The sequence below is a fragment of the Dendroctonus ponderosae genome, unplaced genomic scaffold (assembly GCF_020466585.1).
Source record: "Dendroctonus ponderosae isolate FM_Combo_2020 unplaced genomic scaffold, Dpon_F_20191213v2 Dpon_F_20191213_159, whole genome shotgun sequence".
Taxonomy (NCBI): Eukaryota; Metazoa; Arthropoda; class Insecta; order Coleoptera; family Curculionidae; genus Dendroctonus; species Dendroctonus ponderosae.
Genome location: NW_026017736.1, coordinates 1 through 22513, shown reverse-complemented (window position 1 = coordinate 22513; position 22513 = coordinate 1). Strand labels below are relative to the sequence as shown.

General features: G+C 33.4%; 1 protein-coding gene across 1 annotated transcript in view; it reads right to left on the bottom strand.

Moving 5' to 3' along the window:
• LOC109534487 (calcium/calmodulin-dependent protein kinase type II alpha chain) overlaps window positions 1–17502 on the bottom strand; it is a gene marked incomplete at both ends in the record, with an annotated part of 32491 nt that extends 14989 nt beyond the window's left edge. The window contains 2 exon segments of the mRNA XM_048663328.1: window positions 9080–9139; window positions 17408–17502. Coding sequence (XP_048519285.1) covers window positions 9080–9139; window positions 17408–17502 — 155 coding nt within the window.
• Between the last annotated feature and the right edge of the window lie 5011 nt (window positions 17503–22513).

Genomic DNA, 22513 nt, shown 5'->3' with positions numbered 1-22513 from the left:
ACGCTAAAATGCTCTTACATTTACGTTTTAAAAGCCTGCGTTCATTATCGTTGTCTTTAGCTTTATTACTATTTCGACATTTACATGACTTTGTAGAATTCCGCATGCTTCATCAAATAATCTTCATTAGACCGTAATTAATTTACATTATGACCGTTGCAGGTGTTTGAAGAACAAAATATTTAAAGCTCCCGTCAAACATCTAACACCAAGAAAACCATTAAGTAAACCCAAAGAAAAATAATATTTTCACGTATTTTAAAATATTGATCTTCAAAAATAGTTTCATTTTGTGTTCTAGCCTAATTAGCTCAATGGTACAAAAAATTGAAACTGTGAAATCTGCATTCAGAAATTCTTGAAATTAAGCCCGATGAAGGATTATGAAGGAATCGAGGGCTACTGTTTCAAGAAAGTTGTGCCTTTGAATGTCGTTATAAAAAAGTGTTATCAAACTAATTAATATTTTAATAAATAAAATTTTTATCGGGTGCTAATGTTTATCGAATATTCATTACATCATATGTATATCGTATCGTATCTTGACCCATATACTTAAAAAAATATTTACATACATATTAGGTCGACCATGTCCATAGGCTACACGTAGAAACATACATAAATAATAAAGTGCCATTACTTGGTCTAAATTCGTTTCTTTGAGTATCGCCAAGTTAAAATGGAAACTGAATATATTTAAAGAAAATTCCGGCGGGGAACGCGTATTAAATTGGAATAATGGAATAGAGTATGCGAACGGAAATTTATAGAATAACATTAACGAAAAAAGCGCGTACACGTCTTTGCTTCGGGCGCTAAAATTAATCCTGCCGAGGGTTCTCATTTCCCCAGCAAAATTGTACTTAATGAAGAAATTTCGCTGGGTTCTCGTAGCACAAATACATTTTTATTTGATAGGCAACACACCAAAATTTCAAATTAAACTTGAAAATACGGTTCACGTTTATTTCTTCCATTCTTTTTGCTAGGCTCTTTCGTACTACAGATACTGTCTAATTGCAATTTTGAATCGCCGGAAAGTCTGCTTTTGGATTTCGGCCGTTTCCAGCCATTCTAATCGCCATAACGGACGTGTCTCCAACTTTTTAATCCCCTTTTGCCCGTATGCTGTACACTTTTTATGCGGTCCTATCTTTTATTTAAAGTCGCGAACGTGAAAAACTGGCTGATTCTTTCCGAGGCGAGAAAAGGGCTCAAATTTCTCCCTCGAGGCTAATGTTGATAAATAAAACAGTGTGTTGCGTGTTTAATGGTGCTCTGGGTTTTCATTAAAGGAAAGCAGTTTGAAATAACAGCATTAACAATGGGACTTGGCCAGGCTTTTAATTGGACTTAAGCTAACAAGTTTCCAATTGGGGAAATTAATTATAAGCAACTTTCTGCTAAGGTGAAAAGTTGGGTAGCTTATTTTGAAAATATGAAAGAAGTACAGGAAAAAAGCATTGAGGATGAGGATTGTAAATTAGAGCTTCTATAAAAATATACCGGGTGTCCGTAAGCATGATCAAAAGGATAGTGTGATTCTTTGGCTTTCTTTGGCTCAAAAGAAGACGAGCTGACCTAACTCTTATTTTTATATTTATTGAGAAAAAATGTCTTGCTTCTTTGCTATTGATGTCAAAGTTATTAAAAAAGCAAAATGCTTTTTTGAAATATCGGGAGAATGAGGCAATTTATTTTAATGAAACTTGCTGTGAATTTAACCGAGTTCATCCGAGCCTTAGTACAAAAACTACCAAAACTTTTTATTTAGTTGCTGGAATCAACTCATTTATTTGAGTCGATGCACTAATTCTCATTTCATATTTTTGTGTTCTTTGAAAAATTTTGTGGAATTTATCGTTTTTGGGCAACAAATTATTGTTTATTCTTACTAATTAACTATTTTAAACATTCATTATTTTTTTGCATAAATAAAACTTAAGCTAAGCTTTTTGTAATATCGGAGTGCTTAGATTAATTTTAATAAAAACTTGCTCTGTTGCTTTCTTTGTGGGAGCCATAGTTTGTTGAATGAAGATTGCGTTTTTTTTTAAACGAAAACGCTCCAAAAGGATGACTGGGCGAAGACTTTGATCGCATCACTGGGTTAAGTATCAAACGCACACCAAGACACTAAAAAATTATCATTTCAATAAGTATGAACGTGGAAGCTTCTTCAAAATATTTGAGCCTTACGTGGGTACAAATTCACAAAAAGTTTCATTAAAATCCATCAAATCATTCTCCCCAGATTTCAAAAACATCATTTTTTACCAGAGGAGCCAGACATTTTTCCTTTACAAAAGTCAGAACGTCGTTTTTTGAGTCAACGAACGTCGCAGCAGCCCTTTTGATGATGTGCTTACGGACCACACTGTATTCAGAAATTAGATAAATTGATAGTGTAACTGTACTAACTATTTTTTTGTATATAACTATACTAATTATTTGTGAAATAAATGAAATTCATTTTGAAAACTTATCAAGCTTTTGTTCGCTATGAATATAAATTGGAAATACATCATGAACTTTTTTTCGGTTATCAAGTTATTAATTAAGATAAGTTAACTATATATAGTTAAAAATTCAATAATACAATATTGTAAATATTGAATTGATTGCGTTCCTGAAGATTRTCGTCAGTTTCTATTATATATATTTTTTTGATTATATTTACAATTTMKCCAACAGGTACGTTAGAGAATAAACTAGTTCGTTRTTGTTCAAGTTCAAAACTTCCCAATAATACATTGAAATACCCAACAAAATGGTTTTGAAAAAATGAATCCGCCYCAACAATGGCATGTTTCCTTCKAATGCGCGCAAATTTCTYTCTAACTAGGTACTAATTTCTCCCACTAGTATGAATTTGAAAACACTAYTGTCACTMTCTTCAAAAGYAGACTCTGTGSTTGGGAGAGAATTTTCAAATAATGCAAGGAATCATAAACGTGGGTTTGAGGAATAGGATCATGTGGATCAAAAAAACCTAATATTTCTTTACTCTCGTGGAAAAAATAAATTCGAAGCGTTTCGCAAGCACTTTTCCAGAAAATTTCCACTGAAAGGATTTCAAGCAAATTATCTCTGAAGATGAAAGCTACTCGAGCTTGTGAAACGTGACCAAAATAAATAAATAAAAGCGCGAAGAAATCACCAAACTTGCGGTTGGATGGGAATTTCTCACTAGACTTTTTCCACATTTCCCTATTCTTCAAGCCCATGCTTATGATCCCTTTGCCTTATTGGAAACGTTTGGTTCCATATTGATTATGTATTTTAATTAGACAAAACACTAATAAACTATACTAATTACACTTGAAGACAGACCTGAAAAACTAATAGAAACTTGTGCGAAAGTTTACACTGAAATAATTTCAAGCAAATTGTCTCTCAAGAAGAAATCTACTCGTACTTGTGAACCGTTTCGAAAATATTAAAAAGTGCGCAGAACTCACCAGTCGGAAGAAGGAAGAAATTATAGGGATTTCTTACTAGCTTTTTTTCCGACGTTTGCCAATTTTTGCCTATTCTTCCAGCTCACCTTTATGATCCAGTGTATTATTGGAWACTTTAAATTTACATTTATGTTTTCTAATTAGACAAAACACTCATAACCTGTTTTAGTTATAGACGCGTGGGCAAGCCATCGTAGAGGTGATTTTCGCGAAAGTTTAGACTGAAATAACTTGAAGATGCAAGCTACTCGTGCTTAACTTMAACTTTATGAAAATATTCTTTCTATTGCACGTCCGCTTCAAARAGCGAAAAACTTGYCAGTAGGAAGAAATTATGAKAATTTTTYACATGACTTTTTCCGACAAAATCTCGTATTCTTCAAKCCCACGCTTATATTGCTTCAGTATTCTAATCAGACAAAGCGCTAATAAACTGTACTAATTATGGACGAGTCGCTTGCATCCTTATGATGAGATGATTTGCGCGAAAGTTTACTTGAAATTATTTCAAGCATAGCACCTCTGAAGTAAGCCATTTGGGCTTGCGAAACATCAGGAAGACATTCTATTTCACATTCTCTTTTCTGCCATTTAGTTACCACTTATAATTTTAAGCCTAAACACCGAACATCCATTATCAATTTGAGACCATATAAAATTCAGACTTATGCACTTGGACTGTTTTTTCTGCGAAAATCATCTGGTTACATCTTATATTGTGCCGTTCGACAACAGTTCTGACCATCCACCAAGTAGGGGCAAGCCAACTAAGCCATCAAAATCGATAAAGATCCCATAATTAAGCCGCGAATCAAAGTTTCTCTTAATTCAAGAAAATGTCGCGGTTAATTATGGAAAGTGTCACTGTTCGGGGAGTTTATATAGAACAGGATTAATTCGAATCAGAGCGTTGCACGAATCCCTCATAAGGATCGACTCGACGCTCGTTTAATAAGCCACCAGGATCCGAGTAGTAGGAAGGGGTCTGAAGTCAATCTATTCAAGAGCCATTCCTTTGTTATTAATCACTTTGTCATGGAAATGATTGCGTCAGTCACTTTGGAACATAATTTAATCGTGTATGATAAATCGGATTACAAGACTGAAGTCATTTGCAGGTAGGTAATGTATGAACAATAGACGGCTCAAAATGTTCGGAAAGTAACAGTTTTCAAGGCAATCGTCTAGTAACTTACTCAAATATTTGTTTATTGAGGGGATGTCATCATAAACATGTTACAAGCGCTAAGGTCGAATGCAAACTAGTTAAACAAGTTTCTAGCAACCGTTCTACCAAGCGAAACCTCGCAGAACTAATTGAGACGAACAAACCTTCAAAAGCCGCAACTTGATGCCGGAAGCTGTCGCAAGTTTCAGTTTCCAACAGCGGTTATGAAATATTTGGATTTTCCAGTGTTTATATACAGGGTGGTCCCAATTTCGGAATTATTTATAAGGCGCTAATAAAGCTCACTCGGAAAGCACATTCATTGTCTATAGAATGTGGCACATAAGAAAGAAAATTTTCAAGTTTTTCAAAACTCAACAAGTTTTTAAACTTTTTATCTGAAGAAAACACATTGACGTGCGGCTGTGTTGATAAGTTATATGAATAAACTGACCACGAATGAACACTAAAATTCAATAAAACATCTCTAGGTGCTTTGCAAATATTCAATAATCTGTCTTGCTGGGTCACAGCTGGACTTTCCAGGTGAAATTACACCTCTAATGCATATAGCCATGATAGTGCATATCCTAGGACATTCTGCAATGCTCAAACGGATAGATCAGTTACATTACTATTTATTTTTTTATTATTTACACATGGGAATTAGGCAAAAAACTAATTATTCAGTGCTAAAATTGCGTCCCAGTAAAATTAAAAATGGTTTAGAAATATGGAATAAAGAAATGGAAATGGAGATGGAACTTACAAGGTGCTGACAATAAAATACAGGCATTCATCCAGTATACAGGGTGGTTCAAAATTGGAGTCATTCCTTTTAAGGGGTAATAGGGGCTCATTTGGAGAGCACGAAAAAAATATAGAATTTTTTTTCGATAATTTCTAAAAGATATTATCAGTTGAAAATCGAATTTCCACTTTTTTATTAAGCATAATTTTAAAATTGTCCCATGTTTAATTGACAATAATTTGTGAAACTGTGACTTACTTTGAAGCTCCTTTCACGATTTTGCGGATATGCGATTTGTTCTGAGGAAATGCCACAATAAGATAGCAGAAGCTGTAAAAACTCACGGCAACAAAAGGGCGAGAGACATTGGAGATTGGATCTGGAAGATAGTGGACGACAATAGATGTTCGGGTTCCAGACACAGTAGAACAAGTATTGGATATAATTGCAGGGCTACATTCCTACCACGTATGTAAGATACGCACAGTACAAGGACACATTAAACCAAAGGCTTAGTGAACACCGGTACAAATTGAGTAGGTGTTGATTCTCCGAATACGATAAGCTGCTCGAGAAGAGAGAGTAATAATAAGGTGATTAGACAGGCACTAACTAGTTTGGTGTTAAAGACTCAAATGTATGTTTTTTGTAAAGATATCAATTCGAGGTTATGAGGACAATAATTGACATTTCGAAAAAGTACGTTCCGACATTCAACGAATCGCGTTGAATTTACCGTTTATCCTTGTTTGTGTGTATTTTATTGTCACTTTCAGTATAATTCCATGGTTACCGGAGTTTTTGGATAATTACGAAGCATCAGGTCTTTACGTAATGTTAGTAAGGCAGATTACCTTGAAAAACGCTGTTGCCGTCTTTCTGATATAGTTTTTTGCGAATATCACTCCAGTCCAACTCCAGGTTTTAATAACAATGATTTTTTTAAGTATTTTTCTGTACTCCTAAAACACCGCCAGACAAGACCTCCATAGGAATGCCGCCAATTTTGAATCACCCTGTATATTTCATCTCAAGGACTTACGAAACAACAGGTATTTTCGAAAGCTTGTAAAGAAAGACGCTCTTCATTTTGTACAAGAACGTAGGCAAACTTTTCTGAATTGATAAAATTTGACCAGGAATAACTTTTGAAAATTCATGAATGGCGCTAACAATTTTCAAACAAATCTGTTCTTATTTAAAGGGTTTTCAGTTTCTAACTGTTGTGAAATAAGTTTTTCCTAATCCTAATTTTCAGCTAATCAAAATTAGTTAAGTATTAGGTAGTTTTTGTGACTGCTTCAAATAAATACTCTTTCGCAACTTAATCGACCAAAAAGGTCCCACCGACCCCTTGGATATGGATCGCTATGAAAGCGTCCCTGAAAATACTCTCAACTAAATTTAACCAGCCTTCTATCCCGGATCCCATCTTTGTGGAGGACCCGTTTAAGCGAGTATGAAATTATCGTGGTTTGCATAAATATACTACTTCAACTTGATTTCACCGAAAAATATGCAAATTTGGGCGCAAAAAAACGTGACGAAGCAAGAGTTTTACTCGAAAACACGACTAAGCGATTTTATAAGTGTACTTAGTCCTGATGCGACTACAATGATAATATGCCAGAAAGGCGACTCATTGATAAACGCAACTAACTACAGGTAACAAAAGTTTCATGGGCACAATGACATCAGAAATTATGTTTAAAATTAGAAAAATGCATGCATGTTTCGAGTCAGGGACGAACTTTGATGATTCAAATCGTTGTAATAGCAATATTTGTAAATCTTCGCAGAAGATTTCTAATTTTTTTTCTGATTAGTTACCTTGTTAGTAAAAGTGCACCCGGCTGCTAATGATTGTGAAATGAACGAACCAATATTTGAATAAAGTGAAAGTATAAAAAGCAAATAACGTAAGTTACATAGTCCCATTACATAGTCCCAAATGTTCACCACTTTTAAATTAGTAAAAATCCATCAATTATTACTAATTCACAAGTCACGTGATTCAATTATCCAGACCCTTAAAACAATGCTTTTAGCGAAAATTGTTGTTTCTAAAATATGAATTTTTATTCACGTTCAATATACTAAAGTGAAATAAAAAATGTACTTCGTTGAAATCTCTCTTAATCGTATTTATTCGGGCTCGTGTTCGAAAATTCCAAACTTCAAAAAAAGTTAAATAAACTGGATAAGCAGTAACTTAAAACTTTTGCCGTTTATAGAACAAACTTGAGTTTCAAATCCGTGAACATCCTTCACAGGTTTGCAATGGATTGTCTAACGGTGAACTTTTCCACAAACGTATAAATTTGTCTTATAATAAATCATTAATAAACTGAAAACAAGGTGACGTTCTGGGGCATTTGAAAGCACCTGAAAACTAATACAAATCAGGTTTAATATTTCCACAAATCTGCAATACTTCGAACTTCTAACCAAACTTGAAATTTTTGACCGCTGTAAAAATTACCGAAAAGAGAAACTCTTGAAATCCCAAAACAGGCAAAATTTCAATCTGATTGCTCAGTTTCCAATTACGAACCTAGAAGTAAACATCATTTTTGAAAACTGCCTTAAAGGAGTCGGAACTCATAAGCAACGATTTTAATATCCACAACGTTACAGCAAGGGAAACCTCCTGAAAATGTTATTCAAATAAAAAATGTGGATTTTCAGAGGTGAGTCGAAAATTGAAGAAACAAGTGCTGAAACCAACGAATATGCTGATCAAGTTTAACGTAGTCTTTGTTTGCAAATGACGGATGCCCTAGAACGAATACTGGCTGTAGTATTGCAAATCAAAATTTAAATAAGAAGTGCACTTTTTCCCAGAAACTTCGAAACCGAAAAAGTTGAATAGTGAATGCGTGCAGGATATTAATAAATAATGAATTAAAATGGCTACAAAGAAGAATTAGAAACAATCCAAACATGTAAAACTTTATTCGTTCTTATATTTAAAAATTTGTAACATGCTACCAATACGTCTAAAAGGGTTTAATTTCATTCGTCTAAATAATACCGGAAGCATTTTTTTGTTACAAGAGGCTTATGAACTTCCAATTATAAGATATAGTTGTTAAAAATCACATGCTCAATTTACGGTACATTTATTTCTGCTCTTATAACATAGAAATAGAGTAAAATTCGCCTGACACCTTTAATATATAATCGTATAGTTCGTCCCTGACTATTTACCAGTAAAAATATGGAACATGAATTTACGCACAACACTTAAGAAAATACAAACAAATACGGAATATAATATAAAAATATAGTAAAACTGGAAAGAACTATTACCTAAATGCTTGAGCACCTCGGGATTGCTAACTATTTACAATGAAAACAAAAGTACGTTAAAATACATTCATATGCACATAGATGATCGGTTAGTGGTTGGGTGGCATTTGTACTGATTAAAAATTTAACATCATTTCTAATAGATCTCTATGAGGATTTTAAATTATTATATTATATAAATTTGTAATCAGTTTAGTGATGTTACGATGTTATGTAAGTACGAAAGGACGTGATTTCACTTGCAGTCTTAGGTGTAAAGCAGAACGAGTGATCAATGAATGAAGAGAGAAAGTATTAACATTGTCCGTATCATGATATGGAAGCCATTCAAAAATGAAGACGTATATCGTATGTAATAATATTATATCAGTATTGTTTAATACATACCTATATTAGGATGTTGCAGCTTTCTACAAATTCGAGCTTCTCTTTCTAATTTTTGGAAATCTGCAACACGAAAAAAACATCATATTATTATCTAGCAGGAAATTATTCTCAAGATTTTATCATCTAACTTTGCATAATAGGTCCTAATAATAGATAAAAAATATTGCTAAACCGACTAAAAAACAACGTTGATACCGTAAAACAATGCTCCAGCGAATTATTAATAGTGCTTCGCTTCTTTCAATTTACCTCCCTATTCTTCTTCCAACTTCTATGTTAAAACCCTTATTTCGACAATTTTCATTTATTTATATTTAGCAAAAATATTATTAAAATATTTGCAGATATAACAGCAGCTACAAGATATAGAATAAAAAGGCCGTTTTCGAGTTTTCGCAATCTATAAACGAGATATTATTTACAAACTGCAGTATAAATTTACATTTGCAGAACAAAAAATCTCCAATTGATTCTTGTGATCTATCAGTTTTTTTCCGATTTCCTTCTCACACGATGGTTCGGCATGAATCTTAAATGTCCTGACAAAAAGCCAGTTCACCCGAACCCTGAATAATGATTTTCTGATGGAACTGGTACACAACTGCGGGATTCCTAAACGATATCTGATTATCACATTAAGAGTCATTTTGTTTGTTTTCTATAACGGGTTTATACTCTTAAACTTCGTACATTTAGTCGTTAAACTTGGCGGTTCATTACTTATAATATTGAGAATATTAAGCGGCAGGGCTGAGCCGCAGGAAAGCGCCTTTCGCATTTTCCTTATATTCGCCGCTTTTGAATTCCACCTTTTAAAAGCCGCCTATTCAGGTTTTGTTGGCAAAGGATTCCCAATTTGGAACTTCAAATTACTCATAACATTTCAGGGAATTTTCCAGTTTAAGAAGTCGTAACTCAACGATAAGATCGATTCACATTAATATGGTCGTTTCCCTGAACATATTTGTTTCTTCGATCGCTGCAGTGGCATTCATCTTCATAAATATACAGGTGGTCGGTTTTTTCAAGTAATAAATACCGTCTCAGACCAGTTCGGGATGTCCAAGTACAGAACGTGCTTAAAACAGCCGGTTCTGAAGAAAAACGTCATTAGAGTGTTTACGATTCGACCAATAAGGCGGTCCATTAGTATAATCGGGCTGCTTGCTGTATGTCTTGAATAAGTGCGTTCCTCAACCGTGTACAATATGGGTATTTGATGCAAAAAAGTTCTAGTCGAACATAAAATAAATGTCGCGTGGAGTCGTGAAGCCATGTGGAAACTATTACGGCAAAGTTGAGAGAGAGATGTAGAGCAGAGAAGGTAACATTTTCTTTCAGTGGATGTCGAAAGGCAAGTAAATCGAATCCTAACTTGTAGTTGAATGTATATGTGTATATATTACTATTGTTTTACTGTTGCCTTATGTGAAATCAGTAACTTTACAATTGTGTATGCATACTTTACTCGATTGGATTCGTTTATAACGGGGATGGAAGTGAGCATTTCTTGTGGAGATACTAATTTTAATTTTGCAGTAAAAATCATACAAAACCCCTGCCTAGTCTTGAACCTAAAATTACCATTGCAAATGATCTCGAGAATAAATTGTTGTCGAACAGTTCCAAAAGTGACCTTAAGCTGTACTGATACAGTTAAGCAAAAAAATCGACCTCACAAAAATCAAAAATTATTAAAAGATGAAAATTTTGATAATTGTAAATGTTCTCACATCAGAAGAGACATAAAATTATTTTAATATGTTGAAATGTTTGAATTCATATAAATTCAAACAATCATTGCCATATTTATTCCTTAATTTAACCATTAGTCTGAGTTATTTATTCTTTTAGACTTAAATATCGATATACGAACAATAAAATAGTGAAAGAGCTTTTGATCGAGTGCGAGCGTTGATTAGAGAGAAAATTTAGTCTTACAAAAATGTCCCAAGACAATATTTCCGACAGATGTAAAAAAATAAACATGAAGCTTTCTTGTATAAATTCAGTTCATATTATCTACTTTGCATATTCTAAAACCAAATTTAAAAAAAATTGATGCGACTATTTTAAACAACAATTTTATTATATGAAAAAATAAGTAATTAGCTCATATCTTCCCAAGAAGAGAAATTACCTGATATATTTCCCTATATAGAATATTTCCTTCTATAGAAACTTCACATTTTTTAAGTATACCGATACACGTAACAAAAATTGGCTTAATTTCAGGTAGAGAAGAAACTTACATGATAAATATTATTCCAGCTATAAATAAAAATAATTTTATCAAACTAAAACCAAACTAGTTCAAAAGGCAATTTGTTGCTAGAAATAGCATTAATCACACAGGAACATAATAAATCAAATTATTTCTTGCTAACAAAGGTTTTAATGGATTCTATTACCTATAGACAAAAAACTAATGCATTTCTATATTCGGAAAAATAAAAAATGCACAGCTCGATTTTGACAATCTCGTAAAATTTAAAAATGAAATTTACTAAACAGATCTAGGAAGATTCAAGTTAACACCGTATTACATAAGTATTTTCACCGAATTTGGAAACTATATCAAAAAACCACATCTTTGGATATTATACTAAGTAGAATATAGTCGCCCCACATTAACATTTACATAATTATTTCACATTTGTGATTTAAAAAGTTGAAATAGTAATGGGAGATAGATTTGCGGTCGCATATTAAAATGCCTACTCATTTTATGCGTTACGGTGGAACAGAACTACAAATCTAAACACAATTTTATTGAGATTACAAAAATATGGAAGCTTTAAATGTTAGCAATAAAAACAAAGTCAGGAATGTTTTTAATACGGTTTAAAATGCTTGACTTTTTAAATTATTTAAAAAAATCATTGGCTTTAATTGACAATGACATTGGCATAATGAATTCGTCTTTTTTGATAAAATGCAACTGAACTGTTTTCTAATAAATTAATTATTTGTAAGAACAAAATTTTTTTATGGTTTTAAGGTAATGGAAAAAGCATATATTTGAAGCTTTACCTTATGTTATTGATGAACTTTTAGTTCGCCAATTCTGTATTAAAATTTTTATATATCTTCTGTAAGAAATATTTTCTACATTTTTTTATTGCAAGTGATTTTTATAATTTTGTAACAATCGATGTCACAATTCCAACACAAGAAAACTCATATGCATTTTGGTAAAGCAAATATTCAGAATTTTTTCAAAGAAGAGTTGCAGGTGGGGTTAAAATAGTGCATTGTTGTTGGAATGTTAATATAAAAAAATAATTGCTTTCATCATATTTCATTCTTACAACTATTTCTTGCCTCAGTTATCTGATAATTTTAAAGAAATTGTGTTTATGCAGTAAATTCAATTATTCAACAGTATTTCAAGCACAAAATAAAATTTTCAAAACAAGTCTAATAAATTCGGTTCATTTATTTAAACTTAAGCCAAATATCATACAAAAACAAAGTGGAAAGAAAGAGTAGCTTAAAATTTTTCGAAATAGCAATTTTAGATACTTATTATTTTCGCAAAACTGAACCTTTCAAAATGCTGAAAAGCACATCAACTCAGTTGGAATCAATTTTATTTCATCTTTTCAGAAACAGTCCCTAGAATAATTTCAATAAAACTGAAGATATTTGCTGTTGATCTAAATAAGTTAACTTTTGCTTCTCTGGTGACTTTTTAAATTTCACAGGAAAAAAATCCATTTTATGGCATTAATGAAAAATTACGTAAAATACACTCAAAAGGGCAAAATGAGTTAAAAAAAACTATTCTCAAAAGATGTGCAATTGTAAATGAAATAAACCTAATAGAAAATAATTTTACGAGAACTGTATTTAATACATATTTTCCAGAATATTTGGACATTTGGCGAATAGAAAAAAATTAAAAACTATGTTGTTAAAAAATATCTGCGAATGTAGAGACAAGAGCCTCTATAAAGCCCCTTGGTTTTATAAAAGTTCATAAAAATTTCTTAATTCACTACACTTTATCATCATCAAGACTGTTAAATATTAGTATTGTTGGTGATTTGGTTTATGTAGTTACATATACCTACTCTTTTAAAACACTGTGAGACTACTCATTGTCAAAAAATTAAAAAATTACTTGAGAATGTTATGAGAGCCATTGTTCAGAATGTTGCCCAGTTTGCTATAACTAATACTAAAGTCTGTTTCCAAACTCCTCCCTAACTTTCCGGAACACTACCGGGAATTGACCGACAGTCTGCTGCAATTCGCATTTTGAGATCATCAGTATCAGCAGTTTGTATTTTATAAACAATGGACCGAAGATGTCCTAAGGGTCAAGTCTAAAGGTGTTCAATCCGGTGATCTTGGAGGCCATTCAATTGGTCCCCTTCTGCCAATCGATCTATCCGCGAATATCTTATCAATGTTAGGGAGGGTTCGAAAATAAACTTTAATATTATTTACAGTAAAATGGACAACATTTTGGAAAACTTATAAGATAGTGCGTAAATAGACCTCCTGGGTTTTATTGTAGAAATGTCTCTTTCGTAAATAAAGTGATTTTTCTCGAAGTAAAATAGTCAATAAATCCGAAATCAATTGTTTAAACTAGATTTCCTTCCGTTATTCAGCGATTTTAACAGTATAGCCTACTCTTCTAGATCAAGTGGCCAGATCTGGAGAACACTTATAAGTTGGACAAGTGAAAGTTATTAGTAGATAGATTAAATCAGAGTGTCTTCGAATCTTTCGTCTGGGAGGATCGTGCAAGCGTTCCTTGTTTTAGGTAGCTATTTTTTGACGTATTTAATACGGAAAACTTTTTGAAAGGAAGAAATTCAACCAGATTAAGTGAGGATGTTTGATCAAGACAGCTTCAGAAGATTTTGTTCAATCATATGTCGGCCAACTATTTTAAAAACGAGTGCACTGAATAGTGCAATTGTTGCTACCGGAATCTGAAGGATGCTACAAATGCTCTTTTCTGCTTTATCGACGCAAAGAAAAAACTCGCGTTGTTTATACAAACTGCTTGAATTAAATGGGAATTGTTGATTGTGTTTTCCTTTATCTTCCATCGTAAACGCGTTTTCGTTCGTCTCGATGTTTTTGTATAAAACGTGTGGTTCTGTCGTACCACACAACAGCATAAAATGTTTCCGTTTGAGTACAGTTGACAAGCCAATTAAAAGGCCCGAACTACATGTTCAAAAGCTGACATTTTCTAGAAATACCTTTCTCGATAGAAATACAATCTTTATCCTTCTTTGTCCCCATCCAGTTCACTTTTATCCGGCTCTAATGGCCTTCCTTAACGTCCGTTCACTCTTTCTTCTATTCCGTCACTGGACAGTCGCTTATTACAACAGATACAGAGCGTCACACCCTCGTCACGTTTGATGGTTGACAAAGCGTCGTGTTGAGACGAAAGAAAGAACCAACAACTGAATAATATGTTCGGATCCCAACACTGTGTGTTTATTTATCTCGCAATGATTTATTGAAGAAAGACCACTTGGTTAATCAAATAATATGAAATGGCGTTTGACACGTTTATTGGACCCGATAGTGTGTCCATTTAATCTCGCTAACCATGCTAATAGAGCAAGCTGAAAACGCAAATTAATTAAATGCATTCATCAACGCAATTGCCACTACTGAAGGCCAACAAAGTGAACTAATTATACAATGCAAAAACAACGAGTTCAGAACCACTGTGATTGTTATACATGATTGTTGTTGTAGATTGAAACTAATGCAGACTTAGTTTAGTGGTTAATATATGTGGTGACCACTAGATAAGATTCGTTTGTATGTTGTATGTATGTTTCTACTCAGTATTTTCGTTTCTCTAAGAATTTTTCAGGTACTCGTAGAGTTCATGTATGTTATTAACTTTTGATAGGACAGATTCGCATAGCTCGGGCAATAGAAATTGTCGACTTGCAGCTGGTTGAATAACTTCGTTCAAGACATTAATTAAAGGTATGCTAGTTTCGCTTCAAACGTGTCCAAACCTTCGCCTATATTGACACCGTTTCAAAAGTTAATTCAAGTTAGTTAAAATTAAAGTACGCATTCAGTTGCCGTTCAATGTTGCTGTTCAAGATCAACACAAAGATCATGTTCATCAAAGCTTTGAACAAATGAGACTTCAATAATGTTCAAAATATATAAAACATGGTTATTTTTAATGAAATTAAACAATTCCTGGTTTATTTTTATAATTTTTTGCAAACTTTTTTATTGGTTTAAAATATCTAAAGCACAATACTTTAGGATCATGATTTATTATGTCTGCAGACCAAATTTCAACCTCATAAACCAACTGCACGTGAAAAATGTTTTAATCGACATAAATCACCCTCTATGTAGTGATTATCACCACCATTACATCAACTTCTATAATCATAAGTAATGTTACTATGGGAAATACACGATGTTACATTGATTTGTGATTTATTGAAAAACACTCAATTTCCTTCAATATAAATATGATTAACAATTATTATGTACGGTAATCAATAAGATTCTGACAGCAAATGCACACATTTCAGTAGTCATTAAATCCATGAAATATGTATAAGAAAACCCTTACTTTTTTTAGCCGAACTAGAGACCCTAAAGAAAAGGCGTCGATAGAGATCATTTTTCGTTAAATAAATGGGAAAAGATCGCAAGTAATTATGGGCTCAAGCACACGGCGGTAAGCCGATTGTTTCTTAATAAACCCTTAGGCCCGGTTCCACCATCTCCGATTAAAATGTTAATCATTGATTAAAACTATTTAATCAACCCTTTGCGTTCCACCATAATTTTAACCACGATTATGGACACTTAATCAGTGGTTAACTGAATCGCATCAAGTGGCTGGTTATTGACGATAATCACGATTAGTGKAATATTATAACMTCAAACAATTTTAMGTAAACACATGTTGGATTTGTTTTATGTTGACATAAAAATATTTTATGTTTACGATGTTTTACCACCGTCTGATGAGGATAGTGACATTCAGGTTGTCAGAAGACAGTCAATGTCAGTCAATTATTTTGAAATTATGGACACCTTGAGTTTTTTACGCTATTTTGCATATCAAAAAACACTGTCCAAACATTACTGCTGGAAATAGAAATAGACCTGCAACATACTACAGAAAGTTATGATAAATGAATAAGTAAAAAGTAAAATTGCCACATGTTCATTAAATGGATTTTTCAGAAACAACACTATTCAATCCATGACACAACTTTTACTTGTGTTGAGGTATTATGCAACTGGATCGCATCTTATGGCTGCTGGAGACTTTTTTGGAGTAAGCAAAACTAGTCCGCATCGAATTGTACATCGAGTAACAGCTGCAATAGCCACATTAGCTCGAAATAACATTTAGCTCCCATCTACAAAAAAGGAAATAAGTGCAGCACAAGTAATTGTTTATGCATTAGCTCGTTTTTCCAAACTTATTCCAGTGTTGGATTGTACTCATATTAAAGTACAATCCTTTGGGGAAGACAACGCAGAAGTATTTCGTAATAGAAAAGGATATTTCTCTATCAATGTTCAAGCGACATGTGATTACTATTTTAAGGGAAAATGATTTCAGTTGATCTGTCAGTTGTTTGAACCAATCAGAACCGTGGATTCAAAGGAAATACGATCTTACCCGAGGAGACTGATGATTATCTAACCGGAGTTAAAATGTTTATTGTGGAACGCATGACAATTTAATCTTGATTAAAGTGGTGATTAAAAAATGATTGTGATTAGTTAACCAGGAATTTAATCACTCTTGGTGGAACCAGGCCTTAGAATAAGAATCCTTATGTACGACATGGGAAAAATTAACTTTCCTATAATGTTACAAGTAATTAAAACTTTTTGACATCTTGGGTTTGGCTTATTTAGCTCACCAGCACTGCGGTTTATTGTAGAATCAACTCCAAAATCTCGTTTGTCTATTAATCTAATGGATCTGTCAAAAAATCACGAATCGATCTTTTCATTGGACGACTAGCTGATGCTATGGGTTATTTCTTATTTCATACAATCCTCTGATGTTTTTCTTCAGCGCGACTCAGTGGACTGTCTAACAATTAAATTTCGAATGATTGTTAACTAATGGAACAAATGTAAGTTAAAGCACACAGAATCTTGCATCGTTTAAAGAATTTTTTCAACTGTACACAATGTCCTAAAGTGCGACATTTCTGTTCCTAGCTGCACAAATAAAAATATGCCCAAAGTAATTGTCATTCGCATTTTTCTCATCATTTACGTATTCACTGTGCTCAATTTCAGTCAGCAATTTTATGAATGTTGGAGTTTTCGACTTACCTCTGGCTGACAATTTTTTTGTGTTAATTATTTTGGCGGCGAATTCCAGTCCTGTGGATTTCTGCACACATCGTCTAACTACTGAGAAGGCGCCCCTGCAAAAAAAAATATTACGTAAATTTCACAAAACTAAATTGCTTGCCTCGGGTGGTCGGAAGAGGAGAAAGAAGAACGCAAAGCTAATTTAAAAAAATATGAAAACATTTCGTGACTCTCCGGTTATACTGCTGTAATTATGAGTTCCATCGTTATTATGTTACAAGCCGAACCCGCTATCCGAACCCCATAAAAAACTGACATTAATTTTATATTTATAATCACTAATAAAACTTTTCGGCATGCAGAACAGGGTTTGGTAGTGTTGAGTGTGTTGAGTTTGGAGCTTGAACATAAGTCAATTATAAATGGGACGATTTGCCTTCTAGCTCATTAGTGAAGAAATCTCCTTCTTCAAAACTTTTTTTAAAGCTTCGTATTCATTTCAGTTTTGGCTGTTTCAGTTTCAAAGCGATATGAGAACTGTAACTATTCAGCTTTCGGATTGGTTGATCCAAATAAGTTGAATTCTTCATTCATTGAGATTAATGGGCATTTGTTGCCAGTAAAACTATTGGGAATGTGGACACAACCTGAATTGCTCAACATATTGTTGACATTCTCCCACATAGTTTTGCCCATTTTGTATATGCTGTTTACTTTTAAAATGAACAAACCTTCCTCTCTATGAAAATAAGTATATGGACAAAAAATTATTAAACGCTACGTTTGCAAAACTGCCTTATGGCATCTGGTTGCTTATAACTTTTCAAATTTTAGTGAAAACGCATCCCATATTCATAGTTTAATTTGATCTGTTTTGCTTCGCGATTATATTGCATTTTACAAATTGTGAATGTTAAATACGTCCATAAGTCCATATGAAAAATAAAATAAACAGTTACCATGTTTCTTAGAAAATATATGTATTTATTAATTTAATCGTAATTTAATTGAGTTGGCAAGTGGTTAATTGCACAAACATAAACCTGCAACGCTCTCAGAGTTATAACTAACTTAAACTTACAATTCAAATTTATATTTTCCTTTACAGCAGAGAGACAGCTGTAACATTTACTATATATGAAACTCCTTCATTTTGGAAAGGTTGTTTTTGAGGCATTCGATCTTAACTCAATCAAAAATTATAAGGGAAGAAAGCCAGTCCTTCAGCAAAGTTGTTGGAAAATGTCAACAGGAGATTAGAAAATTATCAGTAAATAATAATTTAACTTTTAATTGGCTAGAACACTTTGAGCTTGTTCTTGGCTTAGTAGGATAAATAAGCTGAGTAAACTTTATACAAAAATTTCTCATCTTTGACCTTCTTACACCCATCGCGAGAGAAATTGGCTGAATTAATTTTCCTCCAAAAGTTGCGGTAATTGGACCATGTTCTTTCGAGTGCGGAAAAACTGACAATGAGGACTTAAAAATTTTAAAAGTATTTCTTAACTGGTTTTGCACAATATGTAGATGATAGGTAGAATCAATTGAAACAGGACCGATCCAAATTATCAAAATATTCAAATTAATTAGGCGGTAAAAAAATTGTATTTGTTTGCATTTAACGCAACCAACACATTTATCAATACAATTGATTCAAAAAATCTGTTATTTTTGCTTAGCGTGATTTCAGCCATTTAACTTCCCTTGTTCATTCTCGCATAATTCTTCATCTGCACAATGTTGCTATTGTTGTCCCGTTTTCCTCAAAAGTGCTAAAATTACTTGTTCTCTACGAGTTCTCATGCATTTACGTTTCAGATTAATTACATTCCCAACAAATTCATCGTCTCTAGAAATACTGTAGCAAAAATATGCCTTGGAGTAAAATGTTAGGTCATCATCTCCCACGATTCATTTGATCAGTGGCCAAAATGTGCTGCACCAGATTACTGATTTCAGTTCTATTTGGGTTCTGTTCATTTCGGTTCTCTTCTAGTATAGAAACTGGGAGGCTATCTTCATATCAGCAGGAACCAATACAAATTTTCCTATCTATCACCTTCCACAGTTCAGACAATACTTGGATATTGAAGATAGAAAGCTGCATCATTTAGATTAATATTTTTTAAAGCTTTAGCAATGTTATATTCCGCCTTCGGCACTTGCAAAGGACCAAGTAAAGCTTGTTCAAGCGTATGACATTTTGGCCAATTGGCTACTTAAAGCAGCTGGTTATTATTGTGCCATTAACACTTTGAAATTCGCCTCTGATGGGTGGCTGAAGGCTTTGTTGATTACTAATAAATATTTTCCATTAACAATGTTCCGATTTTTGAAAGCTTAAGAAGCTTAATCAAGGGGTCATAAAAGCTCTAAGGCTTCCATTTGAGTTTATTGGAACAGTCGCGATTGGTACAAGAGACAAAAAGTATTTTTCCTTTGGAAAGTTTCTGTCCTAGCGTTGAGGAACCAACAGCTTCTAAAATTTGGCAAAATGAAACTGCTGTCCGCGTTGAACTGTATACTTCGATCGACAATTGTTTTAGTTCGTTCATAACTTCAGCAGATTTTGATATGAGAAGTATAACTGCTGTACATACTTGGAAAGTTTCGTCTGTTCCCTTTTAAGTCTGACTATCATCTTCTTGCTTGTTATTGCGTTTTTTCGTTGAAATGTTTGGCGTACATTTGCCTAGACTGTTTGTCGCCGTGTAGCAGTCTGTACAAATATGTACTTGACATTCGGATTATCGAAACCCCTTGCGATCCGATTACAAGAAAATCCGGATTACCGTGGATTCGGATTAGCGAATCGCACTGTACTACGAAAGACAAGCAGATATATATAGTAGATGGAGAAAAATCACACAGGGTTACCAGAGCAATTTATCATACGGCAAAAGCTACACTTCTAATGGCGCAAAAAAGATCATGTAGACAGTGTATGTTTAAATAATACGGCGTGTTTCAGAGTTGAAAGTACATCATTCTTGTATGCAAAGTATTTCGATGCCATCTTTCCGAAATGTATAAAGTCAAATTATTAACTATAATATAAGTTATGCGAAACTAATAAAATTTGATTGAAAATTGCCAGGGACAAAACAACATCCAGTTTGTTGTTTTGTTGTCACTTACTTTGCAAACACAATCCTTAGAATTACTTCTGGGATGTTTTGACGAGTGTGCTTAAGGTATACGGCGTTGCAAATCTGATTAGTGCATCAGATGATTGATAATTGTTTTAATAAACCGCAAACCGTTCACTCCAATCGGCTAAAAGGTTTTTTTAACTCAACAGACCTTAATATAATTATATCGTGCTGTGAAATGTTAACTAGTCAGTTGCCCCACCTACATTTGATAGACAAAAAACTAATACTATATTCAGGATCAGTGACCAATAAAAGACAATCCCAAAGGAAACCACACAGCTATCTATCCATGCCAGCGAGTCAAAGTGGTAAAAAATTGAGTGTCGACGTTATGGCTTAGCGACTTTGAGCGAATTTCGACAATATAGAGCGATAATTTATGGGAATCCGATACGCGAAAAATGAGAAAAGGCAATTCCGATAGTGTGGACGCTTGAGAGACGTGGAGCTGGAGAAATAAAGCGACCATGTCCTTCCAAAAGAAATATTCACCAGACAAATATGACGTTAGTATTGCAGACGTGATCGATCTAGTTGGTTGATGTAATTTTGGAATATTCAACATTCCAAATAGATCAATGTCGATGTGAAATTGGCTTTGTCCGGAAGATTGATATGTGCAAGCTACATTGGCTAAGATCAGCCAATTCCGTTCATTCAAACTGGCTTAAGGCTCTAAAAACCTAAATAGACAGCTAAACTATATACATCGAGCCCGTTTCAAGTCATACTGCCAATTTACATAAAAGCCATTAAGTGTCGAGGACGAGAAATATATTATTACTCGCTGTACGACAAGGCAATAAAAAACGAATGTACACAGACCGTATACATAAGTAATAGGGTAAAATATAAATGTGACGTGCCAGTCCCCTGGAAAATGACAAACACAGTGCCCCATACAAATTGCCCCGACCGAGGCGATGAAAAAGGAAAATTCGAAAAATAACATCATGAAAAAGGTAACGAATCGCCGTTTTTATAAAACGAACTGCGTTCAGTTGAAAAGCAAGGAAAATTTGCCCGCTTTTGGAAAAGTTGTCAAGCAAATGAATAAACTTGTTACACTAAGTGACACGAACCATTTATTAATATATCTTTTTAAATATCCATGTACGAATCTTCTCTAAGACCGACTTAACAGTTGAAATTCCCAAACTATTTATTATTTCTATTTATCTATCTAGTTGGCCTTCTTCGGTCCATCTTTGGACATAGGAGGCCTGGGTAACTCAGTTAATTTTTTGGAGTTAGCGCAGTGCTGCGCAAATTGCTTTGTGCGCCAACCAAACCCACCGGCGCAGTAATGTAAGTCGTAAGTTCCGTTGCTGGCAAGTTGTTTTTCGATTTATTTTAACGGCCATTTATTAACAATATTTTGAGTTTTTTTTAAATTTCTGAATTTTCCAGTTTTACCAAAGTTACTGTTTCTTCTAATCGCTCATTTTTCTAATGTTTTACATAAAAATACTGACAATCTAATATATTTTCCGCGAAAATTTCAAAATATATTTTATTACAACTCTCGCCTCCTTCGTCGTTACGTAAAAAGTGTTGAAATCCTTTTCCAGCTTTAAATTTAGCACAAAAATCAACTATTTTTTTTATTAAAAAACGAACAGAATATAACAAAAAGTTTATAATAAATTATTTGGAAAACTCATCACCCCCATTCCTCTAAAGACTTTAGAGTTGGTTTAAAAAATGTGGATTTCTAGTTTTGATTGAATTTTTTCTTGCTTATATATGCGTTATACTCAAACCGGCTCTATTTTGTAGAAAACTTAAAAATACTGACTTTTTTCGGAAAATCATTAAGGTTATCTGAAAAAACGATTACAAAACGAAAAGGGTTTAATGGAAAGCGCAAAAAATCCAGTATTTTCTGATGCTTTTCGTCTTTTCTGACAACCATGAAGTCTTTTCAGCCAAAAACGACAAAATTAATGTCGTTAGAATATTGGCC